General features: G+C 44.8%; 1 protein-coding gene across 6 annotated transcripts in view; it reads left to right on the top strand.

Annotated features, from left to right (window-relative positions):
• The window catches only part of LOC148019583 (3-hydroxyisobutyryl-CoA hydrolase 1-like), a 180,500-nt gene that overhangs the window by 139,910 nt on the left and 16,884 nt on the right, over positions 1–23,706 (top strand). For all 6 annotated transcript variants that reach the window (XR_015694835.1, XM_087699592.1, XM_087699590.1 and 3 more), the window contains one exon: positions 7,220–7,321. Coding sequence is in view for 5 of the 6 variants with exons in the window: in XM_087699592.1 (XP_087555718.1) it covers positions 7,220–7,321 (102 nt within the window). In the remaining variant the exon portion in view is untranslated. The remainder of the gene's footprint in view (positions 1–7,219; positions 7,322–23,706) is intronic.

Genomic DNA, 23,706 nt, shown 5'->3' with positions numbered 1-23,706 from the left:
CTCGTCATCAGCAACCTCTACACCGATGTTCAGGCAGTCACAAATTTCCCTATGAGCTTACACCTTGCATCCTGGAATGTGAATAGCCTCCATTACAGTGCGGCACGTGGTTCCAAGAAATTGATTGTTCTTGACAGGAGCTACAGCCTGCCCTTGCCGGATGGATCGACATCTTACTTCTATAGGAGCACAAGCTCACCCTCACCCAGGCCCAGCGGGTAGGGAAGGTATTCCTAGGCAAATCGCACACTTACTGGGAGCACGCCATAGGTGCCCACGGTAGGAGTGGAGGCGTGTGTACCTCTATTGGTTCGAGTCTTACCGCGTGTGTTTGAGACCACGGGACGATAGTGGCAGGGAGGGTGCTATGGATCAGATTGGATATTGGGGGCTCATGCCTTAGAGTCCTTAATATCTATGCCCCTACGGAGGTGAGCGCACGCAGCAGGTTCTGGGTGGAGATCGCGGAAGGACTCCCAGAGATGGACTCCTGGATTGTTGGAGGAGACTTCAACAACTTGGAGGCTTTGAAGGACCAGCAGGGCAGAGGGAGAAACCACCAGGGCATGGCCCGGGAGGAGCAGGAGGCATGGGAGGTGTTTCTATTGGCAGTAGGAGCATGCAATGCCTGGTGAGACCTTGCCTTCCACTGGAGGGAGAGGTCGCTGGACTTCTTTTGGGGATACAGGCGGCTAGGTGGAGTCCTGCTGGAATGGTTGGACAGGTTTTATGTGGGAGGCTCTCAGGGAGGCCAAATTGGGTAGTTGGCGGGCACCATCTTGTCTGTGATCATTGCCCGGTTCTCCTGACACTAGATCCCCCAGCATCTACCCTAGATACACAATCTTGTCGGATCCTTGACTCGATCTACAGGAGGGAGGAGGTGGTGAGACAGATAGAGTAGATTTGGATCAGAGAGTGGGGCAGGAGGGGCCAGATCGTAGAGGAGGTTGAAGAGGCCCTAGCTAAGTCGAGCAGAATCTGCCAAGAGGCAGCCATACAAGCCCGGCAGTAGAGCTGGGAGGAGGAGAGAGCACTCCGGCAAGACCTTGCAGCCCCACAGAGATTATTACAGGTGGCACCAGGGGATCCCACTCTCCACGCATAGGAGGTGCATGCGCGAGCAGTCATTGCTGGCCTAGAGGACAGGCGCTCTGAGTTCTCTTTCCGCACCTCAGTAGCTTTCTGGGCGCGGAAGGGGGACACGATGTGCAAGGAGTTTTTTCAGGTGCACCAGCCTTGCACCTTAGGAGAGCAAATACGCAGCCTCCGAGATCAGTATAGGAGGACCCGTTCTAGCCTAGACGAGGTGATGGAGATTGCCACCGACTACTATAGTAGCCTTGTCCAGCAAGAGAGAGCCTCAGCTAGAGGACAGCAATGTAGACAACAGGTCTGGGATAACATCTCGTCCCTCGTCACAGAGGAGATGGGTCACTCCCTCCTAGCCCCCTTCAGAGAGAAGGAACTAGAGGAGGCTTTCCATACAGAGGACGGGTAGAAATGCCCAGGAGAGGATGGCCTCTCTAAGGCTTTCTTCACTACCTTGGGAAGTGGTGAAGGAACCCCTATTGTTGGTCTTTTAGGAGATTTTCACTTCAGGACAAATGCCAGGGAGTCTATCGGCAAGCCTTATCAGTCTTCTCCCCAAAGGGGATGATTGGTTGGAGCTTTCCCAGTGGAGACCGATCACCTTATTGTCAGTGGCCTATAAGGCACTGGCAAAGATGATTGGTAGGCGACTACGCCCCTTGCTTCCGGACATCATCCATGACACATAGACAAGCTTTGTCCAGGATAGGAGCATCATGGACAATGTATTCACCTTCTTTGAGACGACCGAGTGGGCCCAGTATAGTAGGCAGAGACTGGCCGTACTACTCTTGGATTTTGAGAAAGCCGATGAGAGGGTGGACTGGGATTTCCTAGAGGGCACCATGGTGAGGTTGGGTTTCCCCCAGGCTTAGATTTCCGGGGTCTTCGCACTTTATAGATTGGCCACCAGTAGGGTTCTCATAGGAGGGAGACGAGGGGAGAAGTTTCGGCTGGAGAGATCGGTCCTACAGGGCTCCCCCCTGCCCCCATACCTGTTGCTTCTCTTTGCAGAGGTGATGTCTCACTTCCTCGGCTCACATGTGAGCAGTTTACACAGTCTCCGACTTCCAGCAAGAGAGGAGGTTGGGGAGAGTAGGTTGGCGAGGGCTTGTGCTTGGGGAGAGTAGGTTGAAGTATGAGAGGAGGCATCAACTAGCAAGTGGGTGCAATGTGGGGGGAGCTGGGATAGTAGCGATTGTATTGCACCCGGTGTAGTGTTAGGGCAGGAGCAGGTGGATGGCAAGTGGCATTCCAACTGTCGGTGGCAGCAGTAGGCAGCAAAAGGGGGGGTGACAGCTTGTCGCGCTTGTTTTGGACAACTGAGTATGATTTTGAGATTCTTCATCCTCTATATCAAAGCTGGAAGGGGGGGGATTTATGTACTCCATAAATGCCAATAGCCTTGCAAATGTATAGTTGCAGAGCCTAGATGCAAACCATATACATCTAGATTGTGCATACCAACTTAAGTGACTAGTACATTGAATAGTGATCCCAATGGCAAAAATACTATTAACATACAGTATTGTGGATGCAAACCAAGTACATTAGAGATCCACTATATAATTGGGTTGTCCATCACTAGGGGAGTGGAGGTGCAACCTCCCCCTTGAGCATCAGACACTACTGAGGATCCTCTATACTTTGCTAAGGTAAAATGCATCAATGATTATGATCCCTCCTCCATCCATTGGCATCCATTAATAGGTGAAACAATATTGAATTTTTACCAAGTAGCACATGGAAACTTTATCTCTAATTTCACTTGCCCCAAAACCTCTACTAGCTTCTAGGTCTTGCAAGCACTAATTGGGCTTCCCTGTCACAATGATGTGCTGTCTAAAGGTATGCCTATGAGCCTCGAACTCTAAAAACGTGGGTACTTTCTTAGTATCTTCCACTGCCATTGTACTTTTGGAACCCTTGCCACTGTCACTACATCAACAAAGGGGGGAGGACCATGTCGAAGAGAATGCTCCGACATCGACTTGGGTTTCCCATTGTAGATCTTCATAGGGGACCTTCTGAGAATGCTATTGTTGACCAGGGGAAGGGAAAATGCTAACAAGCATAGATCACTTGTGGGACTGGTGGACTATCCTATGGGGAGGTAGCGAGGGCTTGTGCTTGGGGGGAGTAGGTTGAAGTATGAGGGGAGGCGGCAACTAGCAAATGGGTGCAATGTGGGGGGAGCTGGGATAGTAGTGATTGTATTGCACTAGGTGTAGTGTCGGGGCAGGAGGAGGTGGATGGCAGGTGGCATTCCAACTGTGGGTGGCAGTAGTAGGCGGCAGAACGGGGGTGACAACTTGTCACGCTTGTTTTGGACAACTGGGTATGATTTTGAGATGCTTCATCCTCTATATCAAATCAGGAAGAGGGGGATTTATGTACTCCATAAATGCCAATAGCCTTGCAAATGTATAGTTGCAGAGCCTAGATGCAAACCATACACATCTAGATTCTGCATACCAACTTAAGTGACTAGTACATCCCAATGGCAAAAATACTATGAACATACAGTATTGTGGATGCAAACCAGGTACATTAGAGATCCACTATATAATTGGGTTGTCCATCATTAGGGGAGTGGAGGTGCAACCTCCCCCTTGAGCATCAGAAACTACTGTGGATCCTCTATACTCTACTAAGGTAAAATGCATCAATGAAGATGATCCCTCCTCCATCCATTTGCATCCATTAATAGGTGAAATAATCTTTAAGTTTTACCAAGTAGCACATGGAAACTTTATCTCTAATTTCACTTGCCCCAAAACCTCTACTAGCTTCTAGGCCTTTGTCCCTTTGGACCACATAGATCCATGGAACTTTCACATTGCTGCCAAAAATGGTATATTGGCTGCATTTCCCTCATGACCAGCACTATACAAAGCATTTGTGTGACCAGCATTAATTCCATGAGTCCTAAACACATCAGTGTTAGCAAATGCATTACCAAACATGCCACTTTGTGCCCTAGTATCAAGCAAACATTACTATATGTGGGAGTTTGCGTTCCACTTGCCATACCTGGATACATTGGGCCTTGCATTCCATGCATTGCTTGCTATATACCAAAAGGACTCATGCCATACATACCCATAGATGGTCCTTGACCAGCCATTGTATGGAAAATAAATCCATCTCCAAAGTATCTTGGGTGTCTGACATTAGCATGCATGCCTTGCTACCCAAAACTCATTGGATTGGCACTACTAAGTTTGCCTTGCATTTGTGGTATTGCCCCATGGTTTTCATTTCCTTTTGGTCATTACCAACATTGCATGCATCTTGTGGCTGAAGTGGCTTTTCTTTGAGAATCTCATGCTGTCCTGAAGCTCTAAACAACGACTTCTTCTTCTTGCCTTTGCTGTCCTTTGTAGGAGCATCCAAGAATTACAAATCGAGGATTCTTTGCCAACTTTGCAAAGAGATCAGCTTCTGTCCTCAAGTGTGAGATTTTGGATCCACAAGTGGCCTAATTTTCTTACAACAGCAAGGGACAATTTGGAGCTTCATGTCGCTGGTCATTTGGCACTTGCATGCAAGCGTTCAAGATGCAATTTGCACCTGCATATGTTTGTAATCCAGGGGAAATTTGGGCCTTGATACGGCTGGCCATTGGAGACCTGCACACAATTGTTCTTGACTGAGTTTGTGCCCGATTGTGCATCACATCAAGGGGCAAATCAAATTTGATGGTTGCTGGTTACAAAGGACAGATTATTATTCCAATTGTTGATGGACAATCGGGTCGGTCAATTCTTAGATGTACAATAGGTGTGAATGTGAAAACAAATACTACAAGGGGCACTAACATTTTGGGCTGAATCGGGTATCAACTCGTCCCAATTCCTTGGGGGAGATCTAACCCAAGTGGTAAAGCGTTAAATTCTCTATTTGTTATTTTTTAAATGAATTTATTGCTTGCTGTAAATTTTTGTAAATCAGTGTGTTTTAGTATTCCACCACCTTTTGTATAAAGCAAGGCTGGTTTCATGGTTCCATCACCGGAATATATAAACTTCCTTGAATAGGTGGGCTGAGGCATCTAATTGTAAGTCAAGATTGCAAATACTTCGTTGAAATGGTATTCAGCTATCACAAGATTTTCACAAGGATATCTTCTTCAAGCAATGGAGAATGACCTATGGTGATGTGTCATCGGAAGGCAATGGAAATAATGGAATGCCCAATCTTGTTATGGGCTCTTATTATGGACAGCATGCTGTAAATAGTTGTTTTCCTAAAATGAAGTTGTGACTTCAATGCATAGAGATGCTGAAAATCAGCAACAAGAAGAGGATTCAAATGCATGGAAATCTTGATAACGTAAATACTATGCATTCTGGACAGCAAGGAATGCATCCAAATGTGGAACATTTGGGGTACTTTGAAGATGGATCCATGTTTCATGCTATGGCTCGTCATGGTAGTACTTCTGTTGGTATGCATGGCATGAATGTATTGGTGCCCATCTAGTAATACATAGAATGCATGGACAACTTTATCCTGGAATGGCTAGTGAAATTCAAAATCCATGTGGAATGATAAGCAAATGGGAATGTTTAGCAATGCATCTGGCGTTCCTAGTATGTTAGATACACAAGGGATTGGAATTGGTCAAGTAGATGTGATGTTAGATACACAAGGGATTGGAGTTGGTCAAGTAGATGTGATGTTTAATGCTCGTTGAGATGGAATTGAAGCAAATGTAGCATTTTTGCAGCAATTTGTATTTTTGATACGATTTGGATAATCTGAAAGAAAAGAGGCCTAGAACCTAGTGCAGATTTTGAGGCAAGTGAAGTTAGAGGTAATACATACCTATGGATGCAAATGGATGGAGAAAAGTAACATGGCAGGTCATCCTCACTGTTGCACTTTACCTTTATGGGTTTCAGTTAGAGGGGACTTTGGATCATGGCCATTCAGGTTCAACGGGTGCAAAGAAGTTTATTCAGAGAGTAGGGGGATCCCACTCCAGTATCAGGATTCCAACGTACTTATTCTATGAGGATGATCTTAGAGAGACAGTCACACAGATTTGGAGATCTAGATCTGTCTCCGCTGGACGAGCAGCCAATGACTTAGATGATAGCCTATAGGAGATTAGTTTCTTCTTTAGAGATGAGGCCACAACAAGGAGACAAAGCCTTCTAGAGAAGGAAAGAACTGCTAGAGCATCATTGGCTGGCTTATAGAGGGAGAAGGATAGATGGCCAGGATGCAAATGGACAATTGAGAGGATGCATATCGTCAGAGCAAAGATTGATGCCATGAAGGAAGCTAGATTGGAGTATATATTTCATGCAAGAGCTTCTTTCTGGACTCAGTATGGTGATAGCATTATTAGGGATTTTTCCTGCATAACATGGCCTAAACACTCTAGACAGGGTGAAATCCCCCCTAAGATCCAGCCTGCACATGAGACACGACACAAGCCAAACTGACCATAAAAGTGAATGGTTGCTGTTCGATAATGAGTGTAATAAATTTGTCTTTCAAAGAAAAGGAAAAGTATGACTTGAAGTTAGCCATAGATGCTTGCTCCATCTTTCAAGCTACCGTAACTTGATGGATATAAACTTGCACTAAAAATTTCACCTTTCTCACCCCTGACTTATGCTACACTACTCTATGAAAGCACTGCCTTGCACTTCATACACCAAGAGAGTTAGAAGTCTGTCAAGGATGATACATGTTTACTTGCTCATGGCATCGCTGTTCAGATGTCCAGCTCTACTGCTGTCTTTCTACAACACTGCTTGAGCTACCACTTGAAGGCACAAAGCTTTTTCTGTTTGGACATGTAGGATCCAGCCACATTTTTGAATAGCCGCAATATACCCATCAAAGTTTTAAAGGTACATTGGGCAATTTTTGATTGATTAGCTTAAGCCTAGGCTATCAGTTGTCTTCTGTTAAGGCACAGATCCTGTGTAGCTGTGTATTTTACATTAACCTATATATGTAGCAAGAAAAAAGTGAGAACTAAATGAGTACAACTGTTGCTCCATGATTTCTGTTGTAATGGATTTTGATGCACATTGGATGTCTATTATCTCATTGGAAACTGCAAGAAAAAAGCGAACAAAGATAATCATATTGTTATGTTACTCAGATTCGGAATGGTCGACACCAAACCCTACGTGAGTGTCTCATGCAAGACTACAGATTGACTGTGCGATGTGTGAATCGAAAACTCTCTAGTGATTTTTATGAGGTGAGTTTATATTGTCAAGACTTCAATTATTATGTATATCTTTTGGGCAAGCATGTTCTACCAAATTTCTAGTTCATAATGTTTCACACACAACATAAAGTTTTGTGAATTGTCAATATGCATTGGCTTGTCAAAGGCAAAGCAATGGTGCTCCTTTGTTTTCTGGTCAGTTGATATGTTAAAATAGATTATCTGCAAAGATTTTTTAATGTCCTTGTGGATGTGCAGTGCATGTGGAGAAAGAAAGATACACTATGTTTACTGAAGACCAAATTGGCCTATGAGACAAATCACTATACAACAAACCAATTAAGTCAAATGCATCCCATATCTAGTCCTTATCTAGCATACTATAAGATTACAATCATAATTGGAAAATCTACCACAAGATCCATCCAATGGGTATGTCAGGATGTAATATATGCATGACAAGAGGTGAAGAGGCCTGTCATATCTACTCTACCCTGTCTTACGCGCTGTAATCTCTTCTCCATAGCTCTATGATATCATGCTTGGATTTGAACAATTTGTGCCTGATATGGCCATGGTTATTTGCATCAGATCTTGTCTCGAGTCTCTATTTCTCCCCGCTCGTGATAGTCTAAAGTAGGGGGAGTCATCATGTACTAAAATGGTGGTACCCCTTTGGCTGATCCATGCTCTGCAAGCAATGTAGTACTGCAATATACATGGTAGGTGGGGGTCCTGCATAGCAATGCTTTGCAATGCCTCTAGGGTAGGCATGGTTTGGAGATGGGAGGTGCTACAAGCTTTGCTCTAGTCATCACATGTGGAACCAAGGGTTTATTGCAAATCATCTCGGAAATCATAAGGATTGAGGTCTCTCCATCCATCATTAGTCATAACTGGAACGGCTAGAATCCCAGAGAGGTTGCATATGCCATTGCAAATATGGTTTGAGTAGCACTTTCATTACATTGATGCAATAAACAGCATACCCTTCGTATGAGCTTGTCCTGTGATGTGTGTCTTACGGAAAGATAATTCCTTCTATTGCTAAAATGTGATGCCAAAGTATACATATGAGCTTGTCACCCTCACTTGGATGCCTCTAATTGTGATCATTGCTTGTCTCATTACTTGCTTGCATGTGTGAAAAACCATGACCTCGTTTTCCAAGGTTCATGGAGAGGCCCCTTTGACTAGAAAAATTGTCTAGTCATTCATGTGGTACTATAATCCCCACTTCTGAGACAGATATCAAGATGATGTCAAAACAATCTAGAGTAGTAAAGTAACCAATTTTTCATAGAATGATGTACCACCATAGTGACAAGTGACAATCATTTTTGGACTTAATGATTGTTGAGATGGTAGCTTTTATCCCGTCCATGTACCATTCCATGTGACTATATAGTTAGAAGTGATGGCAATTCCTCCTTGTTCCCTGTCCCGTGTCTTTGTCTTAGGGAGCATGGGGAGCCTTGCTTCATGTGTTTATGCTCTGTATTTGTTTTGACCAAATCTATGGGCATCTATCTTGCCCCACCACTCTCCCATACAACACATTGATACCCCATAGAATCGTTGATAGTGTCACCAAGATTATGTAGTCTCTGGAAAAGCCGGTCTTTGCCTCCTTGATGAAGCTCCTCAGGGTGAAATTATGATTTGGCATGAAGAAATTATTGCAAAACCAACCTTTCCAAGGGCTTGGAGATACTTCTTCTGCACTAAGTTATTGAGGTTCACCTTAAGCAGTAATCTATATATCTCGGCTAAGATAAAACAAAGCATGATACCATGATGGTCCAATAAGTCTGTTGATCCTTAGGGTCATTGGGTTTGTGAATGAGGATGATGATGTGCATACTCCACATGTGCAAAAAACCCTCTACTAGTGCCCTTTTGAATTGACATGGCAGAAATGGAGCAATCCATTAGAGGCATAAGAGAAACACTGCGCTAGGATCTGTGAATGATTTGCAAATCTCCCATAATGTAGTCTTGTGATAGCTTTTGTGTCCCATACTATCGATAAAGTATTAAAGTGGTGGGTTTGGGAACAGGTGTGGGGCAATGGGAGCTGATCTAGGACCTCATAGATGTAAAGAAATCCTTGACAACTGAAAATAAACTCAATCATATGACAAATGCAAAGACTGGTATAGAAACATGGATAAGGTTAGGGTAACTTAGAGACAATGAACACAATGAATAATGAAATGAATGAATTTGAATAGAATATGATGCTCAATGCAACAAACACACTATGCAGTGATGAATACCGAACCTCCAACTCTTGTTTCTCATGGAGCAGGATAGAGATAATGGGGACAAGATTGTGTTGTGTGTTGTACTATTGACAGATCTTGAAATGCAGCACACACTCTCCGAAGGTGTTTTGCAGCAGCAAATGCAGCTTAAGTGTGGTTGAATCGGTGAGACAAAGGTGCCGAATGTGAGATGGAAGGATCGAGGTGCAGCTGGGATTCAGTAGGCAGTGTGAGAGTGACAGACATAGTTGAAGCACGACACCCAAGAGAATAGACTGAATGAGTGTAACCAGAAAGTACAAAGTACAACCCTTAAACCTTAGGGTTGTAGGGGGTGTTCACACCCGACACACACTAAGTGCCCAAATGTGTGTAACATAAGCACATAAGTACATACGACAATAAGACCATAAGTCTAGGGGAAAAAACCTCTCCTACCGAGAGTAAAAAGTGCCCCAGTGTCCTACTGATCACCGACACTCCCATATGAGCGTAGGCGTAAGTGAGGCGTGAGTCAAATACCCAACAAACCCCCCTGGAGTGAAGAGTGATCAAGAGTACAAGGATCATCCGCCACCAAAGGATATCAAATTTAAAGCATCGCGAAATGCTTCAAATTTGTCACGAGGAAGAGCTTTGGGGAAGATGTCTGCCACATTACTGGTGGTAGGACAATAGACAAGGCTGATATCACTTGCATGTAGCCTCTCTCTGACAAAGTGATAATGGATCTCAATGTGTTTCGTGCGAGCATGAAACACTGGGTTCCGTGCCACTGCAATGGCACTCTGACTGTCAATGAACAAAGGAGTAGGCTCCGTAACAAATACATCCAAATCAGCTAGCAAGCGTCTAAGCCATACGCAGTCAACTGTGGTAGTGAAAGTTGCCTTGTATTCAACTTCACATGACGATGTGGCAACAGTGGATTGTTTCTTGCTAAGCCAAATTTCCAGAAATTGTAGCAAACACGTTTCTGCAATTAATGTGCAAGCGCTTACTCTGTCAAAAAACTGTCTTTTAATGCACGCTGCCCAAGGTGCAAACAATGCTCAGCAACACTGTTATATCAAAATCCCCTAAATTTCTGCCAAATTTTCTGTCACAAATACCCCAGAATGTGCATTCAATGTGTCTGTCTCACAGACACAAGCACGTGTCCCAATGCAGAAAACTGACCCTGCTTTTGCACGAACACCTGTGTTTGAATTAAAAAATATAAAATTTTACCTCTGCAGAATGATTGCAGCTGACTGACGACGGGCACGGATCCCGAGGCAATGTCTGCGCACAGGAACGGACTGGCGAACCTGGTGGCGAACAGCTGCCGGTTCAGGAAGCAGCACCTTCAGACAGAAGTCTCGTGCAGGTCAGTGGCGCCCTGGGCAGGACTGCCGTGCGCTGGGCAGATGGCGCGCTGTGCAGAACTAGCGGCGCCTCCAGCTGACAGGTGGCACGCTGGGCAGGGCGTGCACAGGTACAGGTGGCGCGCTGGCGACTGGTGCTGCACGCTGACTGTTGGAGCTTCGCGCTGGCGGGTGGAGCTGCACGCTGGGCAGAGGAGTCGGCTGGAGCTGCGCGCTGACGGACTGACAGGCGCAGGCAGGACTGGGCAGGAACAGGCGGCGCCTTCAGCTAACAGGTGGCGCTGGGGACTGGAGCTGGGCGCTGCAGACTTGACGACTACAGCTGGCGACCTGGGCTGAACTGGCGGCTGGGGCAGAACTGGCGGGGGCTGACTGAACTGGCGTGGGCTGCAGACTGCAGACAGGTGGTGAGCTCAGAGCTGAGCTTTGATACCAAATGTGAGATGGAAGGATCGAGGTGCAGCTGGGATTCAGTAGACAGTGTAAGAGTGACAAACAGAGTTGAAGCATGACACCCAAGAGAATAGACTGAATGAGTGTAACCAGAAAGTACAAAGTACAAAGTACAACTCTTAAACCTTAGGGTCGTAGGGGGTGTTCACACCCGACACACACTAAGTGTCCAAATGTGTGTAACATAAGCACATAAGTTCATACGACAATAAGACCATAAGTTTGGGGGAAAAAACCTCTCCTACCGAGAGTAAAAAGTGCCCCAGTGTCCTACTAATCACCGACACACCCATATGAGCGTAGGCGTAAGTGAGGCATGAGTCAAATACCCAACACTGAACTAGGGCAGAATCAGCAAAATGCAGATCTGGTGATGACCTGGTAGTATCAGTGGTGTGAGAAACAACAAAATACTGAATTGGCAAGTGATGTCAGGATCAAACACAAGCTGCATAGGGGCAGACATCAGTAAACATAGCCTTCTAGGGTTGGAGACAGCTGATACAGCACATATTTGCATGGAAACGCGTTTTTTAAGGTAGGAAACATATGAAATGGGTAAGAAACGTTTCTTATACATCAAAAAAATGTCAGTGGCTGAAAAGTTATGTTTTCGCCCAAAAAAGTATACCCTATCATGGCACCTTTTTCCCTTGTGAAAGTGCTTGAAAGTGGCATTTTTCTCCTTGCACTCATGCCTTCTACCTGAAACCTTGGGATTCATGAATCATGATAGGCTATAGCCCTTCTAGATAGTCCGTGAACAATTTGCACCCTAGGAACTTATGAGTAGCTTATGATGCCTCTTCGAGCTATAAGGAACAACAGCTCATACTCGTAATGCAGCGGGCACAAGTGTTGTTGTAGCTATTGATGATGATCTACTTGAGAGTTGCAAGTGTAGCAACAAGAGTGATGAGGAGGATGAGGAGATTGAGGACAATGAGGACATTCAAGATGAGTCATGACTCGTGATACATTTGGACTCGTTTGACACTTTGTTACTTCTATGATTTTATTCCTATTTGCTACTTCTATCCTTGCTTTGAAATGGTATTTAATGTTTCCTTTTAAATATTATGATGACAATCATTGATAAGGATGTTAATAGTTACAAACGAAAACGTGACTTACAAATGGTCAATAATGCCTATTTTATTGAAGGTTTGATGTTGTTTTCATGCTTTTAGATTACAATTTGATGATTGGTCATATAGACAATGGATAGGTAGGATTGTTTCTTTGAGTATTTCATGTATATGTACTGTATAACCCATGTTTTTTACTATGTACGTAAGAAACTGTTTTTGGACGTTTCCTAAAAATTAATACTGTAGGAAACTTGTTTGAAACCCATTTCCTACCTTGCTGTTTTCGAAACTCCCGACTACTTTTTCGAAATTCAGTAGGACAACTACTTGGTATGTAGACAGCAGTCGTCTTGATGAATAGTAGTGAGGATGGTTGGAAAGAGAGAGAAATGGTGAGAGAAGGTTGGACAGCCGGTGCCAATTGATGGACAACAATGGTGGGTAGCTCCAACTGAGATCTCCTCTGTGAACGGGGTGTGGACAACAAAGCTCTAGCATGTACAATTGGCAAAAACAAGATTGATTGAATGGAAGGAAGCTTGCCTATTTATAGAAAGTTTGGGGCCTCTCAAATTAGGGTTTACATGTGGGACATAGAAACTCTCTAGGACCATGTTTCTTTTTAATACAAAGATTTAATTCATTAATTAATTTGATTTTTGGGGTAATTTAAATAAAGCTAATGTATTTCTAGCTCAACACCCCCTCTTAGGCCCAAAACTGGAACCAGAAAGGGAATCGCACACAAGCCCAATACCTTTTTCATTTCTTTTTCCCAAGACGTCCTATCCTAAAATAGGTAGGGTATTGGGCAAAGGGTGCATGTTGGCTACCCAATGATCTACCAAGACTACAGGGGTGATGGAAATCTCACCAAGGGAGCCGAAGTGTTCACCCCAGAGAGGCCAGAGCATTGGACAGAGGGTGCACATGAGATGCCAAGTGGCCTACTAAGTCCTGCAAAGGCGGATGAAAACATAGTAGATTTTTTTTTGGAGGGTTTTTGTGTTGTTTTTGAAATGTTTATCATTAAGTGACGGTTTTCAATGAGTTTTTGGCCTATTGATGAGTAATTGTGCTCCAAAAGAAGGATAAGGGATAGTCAGCCCCAAGACCTTCACAAAACAAACAAGCTATCCCTACCACTACTGCCTGTCGATGATAAAGAATAATGGAATGTGGAGAGTATGCGGTAGAGGCAAAGAGGATAGGTAGAAGCAAGTTAGGCAAGCTAAGCAAGCAAAGCAAGCGAGGGAGAATGCCATGGTAGATGCCGCGAATATGGTGGATCCAGAATCGACCACTCCTAAGATTGAAAAGGGATAAATGCGCACAAATGCATGTTTACAAGAACATGATGATGGTCATGTATAATGCTATGTAATAGTGCCACTTGGATAGTGCCCTCATAGGGGAATTGTTCACTTATCAGAGCGTCCTTTTACAATCATGGTCATCCTAATGATGGGGGCAATGATATAAAATAAATACATTATGTTTGAATCAAACTGTAACTAGAATCCTATCACCATCAAGAGAAGTGCTCTCACCATCGAACAGTGAAAGGAGAAGTAAACACCCTCTCTCTCTCCAAGATATCGATGTTGATGGGAGAAAGGAGAAGCATCCAAAGAAGAAGAATGAGATGCATGTCCATGTGAAAACCTGTGAAATGGATGGCCTCCAAGTTGGGCCTCAGGGAATGCAGGGTACATGCTTTGGATCTCCTTCTCCAACAACCCATCCTTGATGGAGGTCTAGATGGCCCTGCAACATTTGAAGAGAGAAAATCATGTTTAACTTCATTAATTAGTTTGTTCTTGAAGGGCAATCCTCAATCTTCTTTTGTTTGTAAGTCATGATTAAGTGATACTTCTCATGATTGAGCTGATATGGCTTAGTTTCTCCCATGTAGTTAGAGGTCTCTCCACCCATCTCGGAACCTTGTGGGGCAAGTTGCTCAATCCACTCCTACTCTGGCCGTTCTCGCCACAAATGGTTCTAGGGACTGAATTGGTGTTTATGTGTTCGAAGTCATCTTTCCTCTATGATTCCTATTTCTTAAGACAAGCTCTTTGATCTAGGGCCTCGGTTTTTTGAATGAGTACCTAGCTCTGATACCATGTAAAAAATACTCAACAACACAAAATAGATACAATCATATGACAAATGCAAAGATTGATATAGAAACACAATTAAGGTTGTAACTCAGACAATGAACACAATGAATAATTAAATGAATGAATCTGAATAGAACACTCTTAAGGTTGTAACTAAGACAATGAACAGAGTGAATAATGAAATGAATGAATTTGAATAGAATACGATGCTCAATGCAGCAAGGACACGGCTCTTGTGTCTCATGGAGCAGGGCAGAGATAATGAGCTTGAGAGTGTGTTGTACTCTTGATAGATCTTGAAACATAGAGCACAGCCTCTGAAGGTGTCTTGGCAGCAGCAAACACATCACAAGTGTGTTTGGATCAACGACAGATGGGCAGAATCAGCTAAATGAAGATGTGATGATGATGTGGCAGGACTAGCTGTGTCAAAAACAGCAAAATGCTGAGCTGGCAGGTGATATCAACATAAAAGGCAGGCTGCTCTGCAGTAAATGCAGGCTGCATAGGGGTAGACAGCAGTAAATGCAGCCTTCTAGGGCTAGAGGCAGCAGCAGCAGTAGACAATAGTTGCCATGTTGTACAGCTGTGAGAATGGTTAGAAAGAGAGAGATGGTGAGAGAAGGTTGGACAGCAAGCGTGAGTTGTTGGACAGCAAGCATGAGTTGATGGACAGCAATGGTGAGCAGATTTGAGGGATATGGTGATCTCTCTTGACCTAGTCCCTCACCCATGGTGTTGAGTCGTGACGGATGCACATTGATAGCTCCTCCCTCACCCATGACCTCGATTCCAAGTCGTCCCTCTATGCGAGTGCCTTCGGCTTGTACCTCTCTTTCATAATGTGATAGCCCCCAAGAAGGGCTATTCTACTCTCTTTGCCTACTATTGTTATCTAGTGCCTACCTACTTGCTTCTTTGTCGTGTTACATTCTATGCAGGGCATTACGTGACGTGCCTTGCGTTGGGACCCCTCCAAAGGGGATTCCGCTGCTGTCCCACTTCAAGGCTTCCATGGATCATGTCATAGCGGGCCTAACCTGTCCCCACGGGCCGCCCCCAAAACGTCCAGTTGAGATCTCTTTTGCAAATAGGGTATGGAAAGCGAAGCTCTAGGACCTCCAATTTGCACAAATGAGATTGATTGAATGGAGGGCAACGTGCCTATCTATTGAAAGTGTGGGGCCTCCCAAATTAGGGTTTGCATGTGGGACATGGGATCTCTCTAGGACCATGGGTTTAATTCATTAATTAATTTGAGTGTTGGGGCTGATCAAATAAAGCTAATGTATTTTTAGGTAAACAATAGATATACTCCACATAGGTTTGCCTAGTGGTAGGATTAGGTAGGGGAATCATAGTGCATCAAAGCCTCCTTCAAGTTGATGCAGAAGAATGATCTCTATGATTTCTAGTTTCGCATAGTGACCTAGATTCAAGTGTTGAACTTCATCATCATGTTATGCATCTCATATAACTCTTGTCACTTGAAAGGTGCATTAGTCTCATGACACTCCACTATTTTGCAATATCATCTCTACTTTGGCTTCAAACAAAGAGTGGGTAGTGTAGAGGAAGTTGGCATGGTGGCACATGAGTATAATAGATCAATGAGTTGTGGTCTAAGTGCCGCTAATGGTGCCTCTGGATTCATATCATAAAGGCTATGGATAGAGGTCATCCTCATATATGTGCTACATCTAGACTATGAAGTGTGTGAAGCTCTTTGATTGCATAAAATCTCCATGTACTTGGCCATGCTGGTAGCAAGATGAGCAAAATAATAGATATTTCTGCATGCTTGCATGGTAGCACAAAAGTACCAAGTGCGAGTCAAAATTTTTCATGAGACATTCCACCCGGCCAATCCATGACCTAGAGAATGCCCAACAGCATGTGATGTAGCACAAGAAGAACTTGATTAGTACCGATTATCAACCACCACTCTCTCGGCTAAAGAAAACCTCACAATGCTTTCATAGGAGAAGCTTTTGCTTGATGCTCAAGGGTAGAGGTGTGAGGTGCTCCCTTTGAGGTAATATCAATCCCCACATGATCCAAGCTATCTCATTGTAGACCCATGTGGTGCCAGGGTAAAGTCCTCATATGGTCTCCAATTTGGTTGTTGAGTGTAACACATCCAAAATCAATTTGACTTGCACTAATTAATGAGGGAAACTAAAGCTTTGCTGAAAATCTCCATGGCTGCAATTAAGACTTTGAAGTTATCTTCAGCTTCGTCTAGATAATTAGTTGTATCATTTGCAAAATCCACATCAAGAAGCTCATCAAACTCTTGCATGGGCAGCTTCATCCCTCTAGGATTTGTAGATCTATCTGTCAAGAAGGAACTCGTAGCCCTTGCTACAATAAAAACTAGAAAGGAGCAAGTAAACACTCTTGACTCGCTAATCTTTGAATGCTAAACTTCTCTCATCTAACCCCGCTAACAAGGACTTGGCTATTGGTTGATGAGTAGAGAGCCATGCCTTTGAACATCTGCTTTGGAAATCCTATCCCCAACATAGTGTCCTACACGGATTTTGAGGCACAAAGAGGTCTCGGTTCCTAAGTAGCAAGCATGATGGAATCCCAAAATGTGAAGATGTTGTCTAGGATAGTGCATTCGTGAACATTCAAAAGCTCCTTTATGAAAGTAGCCATTAGATGCTTGCTCATCCTATCTATGAGTCGTGACCACCTTGTTGGTGCTATGCCATACCATCTCTTTTTTCTCTCTCATATCTTGAGGGTTTGGCTATTGATCCCAACAAGGCTATGTAATATTCTCTAGCTACCTGCCCAACCTCATGCGGGGCCCTCTACTATGGATCCATCAGCTCTCTTAAGTCTTCATATTTCATGTCTAGAATTTCTAAGCCCGTCAATTTAGAATAAGTCTCTAGTAACTCTTATCTCCAGTCAGATCCAAAAAGCTCTTGGAAAAATTGTATCAATCTCCACTCTAGTGACATGCATCCTCTCAACCATCTACCTACAATCTAGATGTCTCACCTCCTTATGGAGTACAACTAAAGATGCTTTAGCTATCTTGTCTTTGTCTAAAAGGCCCTAACTCCTTCTCATGGCCTTTTTTTTTAAGAAGATACAAATCTTTTGGAGCCTCTCATCCAAGTCTCTAGTTGCATGGCAAGCTAAAAAATATCTAGACCCCCAAATTTGGGTTGCTTAACTCTTTGAGATCATTGTCATGGTGGAAGTGGCTTGGGATCTTGACACTAGAGTTGGGTGCTCTGACTCTCACAAGGATAATGAATTGAATCGATGATGAGTGATCTAGGAGTAGTGTTAGGATCTATACTGACCAGGCCATCTCTATCACAAACCTAGTCATTCATATAAAACTTCTTGTTCTTCGAAACAATTTTAGCCCTTGTTGCTCTCTCTCTCTTGGAGAGCTAAAGAGAGCTTGTAGATATACCAAACTCTGCTCTGAACCAAGAATCCTGACCTCGAAACTAGAAAGTGAACCCCTCCTAAGTGGCTCGCTTTCCTCCTCTATTAATTTTTGTACTCTTGCCCCTTCTATCAAAGGGCCTTGTCTATGTTGATGTCCAAGTCTACTATCCAGTGATCCACCTAAGGTGGTGTCCAACTAAGGGTAGTCCAAAACTTCCTCTTGTCTCAGTATTTATGGCCACAAGCCCAAGTGTATCATCCACTCTCCCAAGACCCATAAAACTCTCCTTGGAACAAAGGTGCCCCAATCCTATTCTACCTGGGTCCATTGCTATTCAACACATATACAAGCTGCCCACATAGGGATATCCTCTCTACTAAGTGATGATGCTCTTCTAGCATGAGAATGTCCACACATTTTCACACTAGTACTCTATGCATGTTTTGTCTCACAAGGCTTTAGTCTAATATGAATAGACGTCCTCAGAAGCCTCACACATTCCATGAGACGATCGTCATATAGTTGCACATGTGATGTGCAAGCTAGTTGTTTCACAATGATAGTCGAAGGACCCAAGATGTTAGTGGGTATCAAAGGTAGAATTTTTAATAGGTTATCTTTGGTAGGTACTGGGTGGTACTCCGCAAAAGTTGTAATAAGTTATCCTTGGCAGGTACTAGGTCGTACTTGGTGTTCGATTTTGGCCAAGACCAATTTATTGGCCATTAATGTTAGTGGTGACATTAAAAGCTAGGGAGTACTTGGTATCGGATTTTGGCCAAGACCAATTTATTGGCAATTAATGTTAGTGGTGACATTAAAGACTAGGCATAAATAATTAATTAATACCGGTGTAGGGGTTAATAATTGCTCAAGGATACTTGGGGGACAAATTGGTCTAGCCAATTTAATTATTTTTTTATGAAATTAATATTCTAATAATTAATTTAATAAGTTGGATAATGTTCGAAAATGGGGTTGGAAGGTTGCTACTTGGCAAAACCCTCCCATGCAAGTGGGGAAAACGCTTTTGAGAGAGAGAGAGAGAGAGAGAGAGAGAGAGAGAGATAGAGAGGGACAAGCCTTTTACGAGAGAGAGAGAGAGAGAGAGAGAGAGAGAAGGCTACCATTATTGCTGCAACAGTTGATAGGCCATTTCTAGCAAGTAAGAGACCCTCCAAGAGCTGATGACATGCCCAAAAACGTTTTTGAGGTTGGAGAGAGAGAGAGAGAGAGAGAGAGAGAGAGAGAGAGAGAGAAGGCTACCATTGCTGTTGCAACAGTTGATAGATCATTTCCAGACAACAACAGACCCTCGAGGAGGTGGTGACATGCCCAAAAGAGAGTATAGCAGTAGTTGAAAGAAGTTTGAGGGTTGTTTCAACCAAGCAACACTATATTCAAAGTGATCCATTTGGTAAAGAGATCAGCTTGCACCAAAACACGAACTCAGAAAAGCTCCTGTCCCATCACGACGCACTGCTGCCCCCCGCCTCAACTGTTCACACCCGCCCCCCCGACTGATCGCACCAGCCCGTTTGCTCACCCCCCACGCTGAATCGCCCCTCCCCCCCGCCCTGTCTAACGCGCCCGCTTCGTCTGACGCACCACCCCCAATTGCTTACCCCCACCTCGACAACTCGGGCCCGCCCCGTCTGGCCGCTGCCATTGTGCCCTTCCGTCCTGAGACACACCGCCTTCCCGCCACCCCCCTCCGCCGCAACCTGCTATTTTTCTTGTGCTGCCTGCCCCCCCACCCCCGGCCGCCTTCCCCCCTCTGTGCGCTACCTTTCCCCTGCAATCTCGGCTCCGTCCAATAGACGTACCACCCCTCCCCCCCCCCCCCCCGCGCGGTACCCGTTGTAACCCGACATCCGCGACGTCCAACACCCCCCCATCGCAAAAACAACAACTCCCCTGCACCCCCCCCCCCAACCCTCCAGTTGCTCCCTCCATCCGCAGCAACTTTTTCCTTGAGGCAACACCGCAATGTGACCGGTAGCTTTATAGAAGGGACGCGCAATGGAAACCTCTGGTAAAACGTCAGTGCGCTCAGCGAGTGCCCCCCAGTCAAACACCTTGCACACCATCCTCTCTGAGGGGCAGCTCTTAGCCGTCTGGGCTAAAGAGCTGGAGGCAAAGGAAACAGCGATTTATGGTCAGGTAGTAGGACATTTCCCAGCCAGGGCCAAGCTTCGGGACTGGCTTCACTCCACGCTACTCATCAGCTTGGCACAGATCGTGGAGGCAGTTCTAATGGGCCAAGGAATCTTCATGGTTCGGCTCAGCTCGGCACATGCAGCTCATGAGTTACTTGCCAACTCACCCTATGCATCCACGAAGGGGGTCATATACATGGTCCCTTGGTACAGTGGCTTCACTGTGGAGGCATTTGCACTCCACAACAGGTTTCTTCGGCATCCGGTCACCCTTCTCTTTCCCAGCCTAGTGATAGAGTATCGCCAGTTGGTGGAAGACTTTGGACGGCTCTTCGACATGGTCCTTCCTGCATCTTTCGCGGACGTAGTGACAGCCGCAGAAGTCCCAAAGGTATGTGTGGCAGTGAAAGAGGTTAAGAATATTCCACAATTCCTAGAGAGGGCATTGCCTACGTTGCCATGACTTTGGGCACCAAGCAGCAGAGTGCACACACTTCGGTGCTAGGGTGGCTCCACCGACAGGCCCACAGGTGGATGCAGACGGCTTCACACAAGTACAGAGACGACAGAGAGAGACGGTAGGGGGGAGCAACGCAGGGAGCAAGTGGGCAAGCGATGCCCCCTCGGTAGAGCACTCCACAGCCCCCCTTGCCCGTCCCACCGGCAGGACAGCAGGCCCCCACATCCACCACCCGCGCCATAGACTATCTCGTCTGAGTTCCACAGTTCCCACACCCGCCCCCCTCCACATCCCATCCCCCCCCTCCCCACTGACCCTGGCCTACAGCTCCCCTTTCCAGGGCCACCAATCCCCCTCCATACCCGCCATGCATTCCTATCCATCCCTCGATCCTCTTCCCCCCCACCACCTCCCCTACCGAGCACTCCCCCTGATTGAGTTCTCAATGTCTATGCCCTCGACGGAGGTTAGGGCACACAGCAAGGGAGCCACCTTGGCTCCGAAACGCGTACAATTTGTTGTCTAATGCCCAAAGTCGTGGCAGCGCAAGCACTGCCCTGGTTGCCCAGTCACAATAACCTGCTGCCTAAAGGAGTGGGGGCGGGGGCAGGGGCGACGGGCCACAGGCGAGAGGCCAGGCGGGGAAGGGGAAGGGCACCAATGATGGCGACGGGTAGGGGCAGGCGTGAGGGAACAGTCGGAAGGCGGGGGTAGCAAGCGACACGATGGGCAGCGAGTTTTATATACAAATCAGAATACTATTGTGCTGGTTTTATATATGGATGACATGCTGATTCCAAGAAAGCATAGACTTTACATACTATTAAAAGGCAACTGAGTTCAGCCTTCTCAATAAAAGAATTGGGAGCAGTTGAACACATTTTGGGCATGCATGTTAAAAAAGATAGAAGGCAACGTTGTACTTAACAAATTTAATATGGTTGATGCTAAGCCTCTTGGTGTGCCTTTACCGCCATATATAAAGCTTAGTAAAGATGATGCAGCTACTATTTCTATGAAGGGCATACCTCATGCATTAGCTTGTGGTTCTTTGATGTACACCATGGTTGCAACTCGTCCAAACATTGCTCATGCAGTGGGAGTTGTTAGTAGATTCACGTCTAACCTTGGCAAACCACATTGGGAAGCAATGAAATGTATCTTTTTAGATACTTAAAAGGTACACAAGACAAGTGTATATGCTATGGAAAGGGTACACTAGAGTTCCAAGGATTCTGTGATTCGAACATGGCAAGAGATCTTGCCACTAGAAAATCTACCAGTGGGTATGCCTTTACTTTGGCTGGTGGGGCTATTTCTTGGTGTTCAAGGTTGCAAAAAATTGTAGCACTGAGTACTATAGAGACTGAATATATTTCAACCATAGAAGCTTCTAAGGAAGCTATTTGGCTTGGCAGTTTGGTCAAGGATTTTGGTCTTTCTTCATGTACACCAGTGCTTGGTTGTGATAGCCACAGTGCAGTATGTCTGGCTAAGAATGCTATGTTTCATACACGTACCAAACACATAGATGTTCGCTATCACTTCATTCAACAGGTCTTGGATGATGGCGTTGTCACATTGACTAAGGTCAAAACCCAAGATAACCCTATAGATATTCTCACTAAAAGCCTTGTAAAGACTCAGCATATGCATTCCATTCAACTAGTGGGAGTTGGATAGTTTAAAGGTACCACTTCGGGCCTATAAGCGGGAGGTTGTTGGATGTAAAGCCCCTTTGGGTATACACTCCCATTAATTCTATGTGTATAAACTTACAGGTGTAAACACACCCTTTACTTGTACCCTAACATATGAATACATTTTTATTCTTTGTGTACCGTGCAACACACTGGTACGCTTACATTCGATTCCCTCACTCTCAGCTCTCAGCTCTGTCCCTGCTTATCCCTGTCTCGCACTTCATAGCACTCAAGCTCAATAGATGACGCCAGGGTGAGTAGAAAGGGGTGATGGCCACAAAGTGCGATGTCCTTTGATAGGAGTGTGGGCAATAGTGGTGTAGAGAGAGAAGAGTGTCAAAGGGATGAAGGAAGAGGGGTGAAGAATGACTAAAGTGGGTTAAGAATGAATGAATGGTTAGTCTATTTACAGGCATAAGCTATCTAGGTTAGCGCACCACTAAGTGGGCGCCCACTGACGAAATGACAAAATGTGGATACCAACCCTTTTTGGGGTTGTCAGTGCAAAAACCTAACTAAATTGTGTAAACTGAAGAAGTGGTTTCTCAACAAGGAGCACTTACATGCAATCTACAAACTGCACCTTTTACATCTTGGGGTGCACTAGAGCATTTGCCAACCCCAAATCCCTTCAACCCCGAGATGTGGACACAAATAAGAGCAGGGTCATCATCCCATGTGTGGAAACAATATTTGCATTGCATAGTACGCTGTCCATTATTGAATTTTTGTAGTTCAATGACAAATTGCCACTCTTTTCCTTGCTTTCGAACAGAGATCTCTGAATTGTGTTTGATAGTGTGTGTGTGTGTGTGTGTGTGTGTATGTGTGTGTGTGTGTGTGTGTGTGTGTGTGAGAGAGAGAGAGAGAGATCTTCTAAATGAAGACATTATAACCCACAATTCTACAGTCTACTCCCCCAAGAGATAGTGATTGTTAAATACCGTCCTCTCGGCAGTCCACTCCTTCAAGAGATAGTGGTTGTTTGACACCTTCTGTCACGAGGACGTGAAAATTTGATGCTTTGCTTATGTTTAATTAACATTTGATTAAAGGATTAATCAAATATGCAATTAAAAGATGCACATGTGAGGTGCAAGCTACTTTTTCACAGTTGAAGGCCGAAGGACCATGTGAAAAAGATGGGTGTCAAAGGCAAAAGTTGTAACAAGTTATACTTGTTAGATTCTAGGTGAATTTTGGTGTCAATTTGCCCCTAGGACCATTAATTGGCCATTAAGTGTCAATGGTGACACTAGGGACTAGGCATTAATTAATGGATTAATGCTTGTCCAAGGGTCAATTAATGCATGGGACCACTTTGGGTTGCAAATGGCCTAGCCAATTAATTTTTGGATAGGCAAGGTCAATTTT

Source organism: Lygodium microphyllum, chromosome 19 (assembly GCF_053477565.2).
Source record: "Lygodium microphyllum isolate KBCC chromosome 19, Lygodium_microphyllum_v1.1.10, whole genome shotgun sequence".
NCBI classification, from domain to species: domain Eukaryota; kingdom Viridiplantae; phylum Streptophyta; class Polypodiopsida; order Schizaeales; family Lygodiaceae; genus Lygodium; species Lygodium microphyllum.
This window is presented reverse-complemented; position numbering and strand designations above follow the sequence as displayed.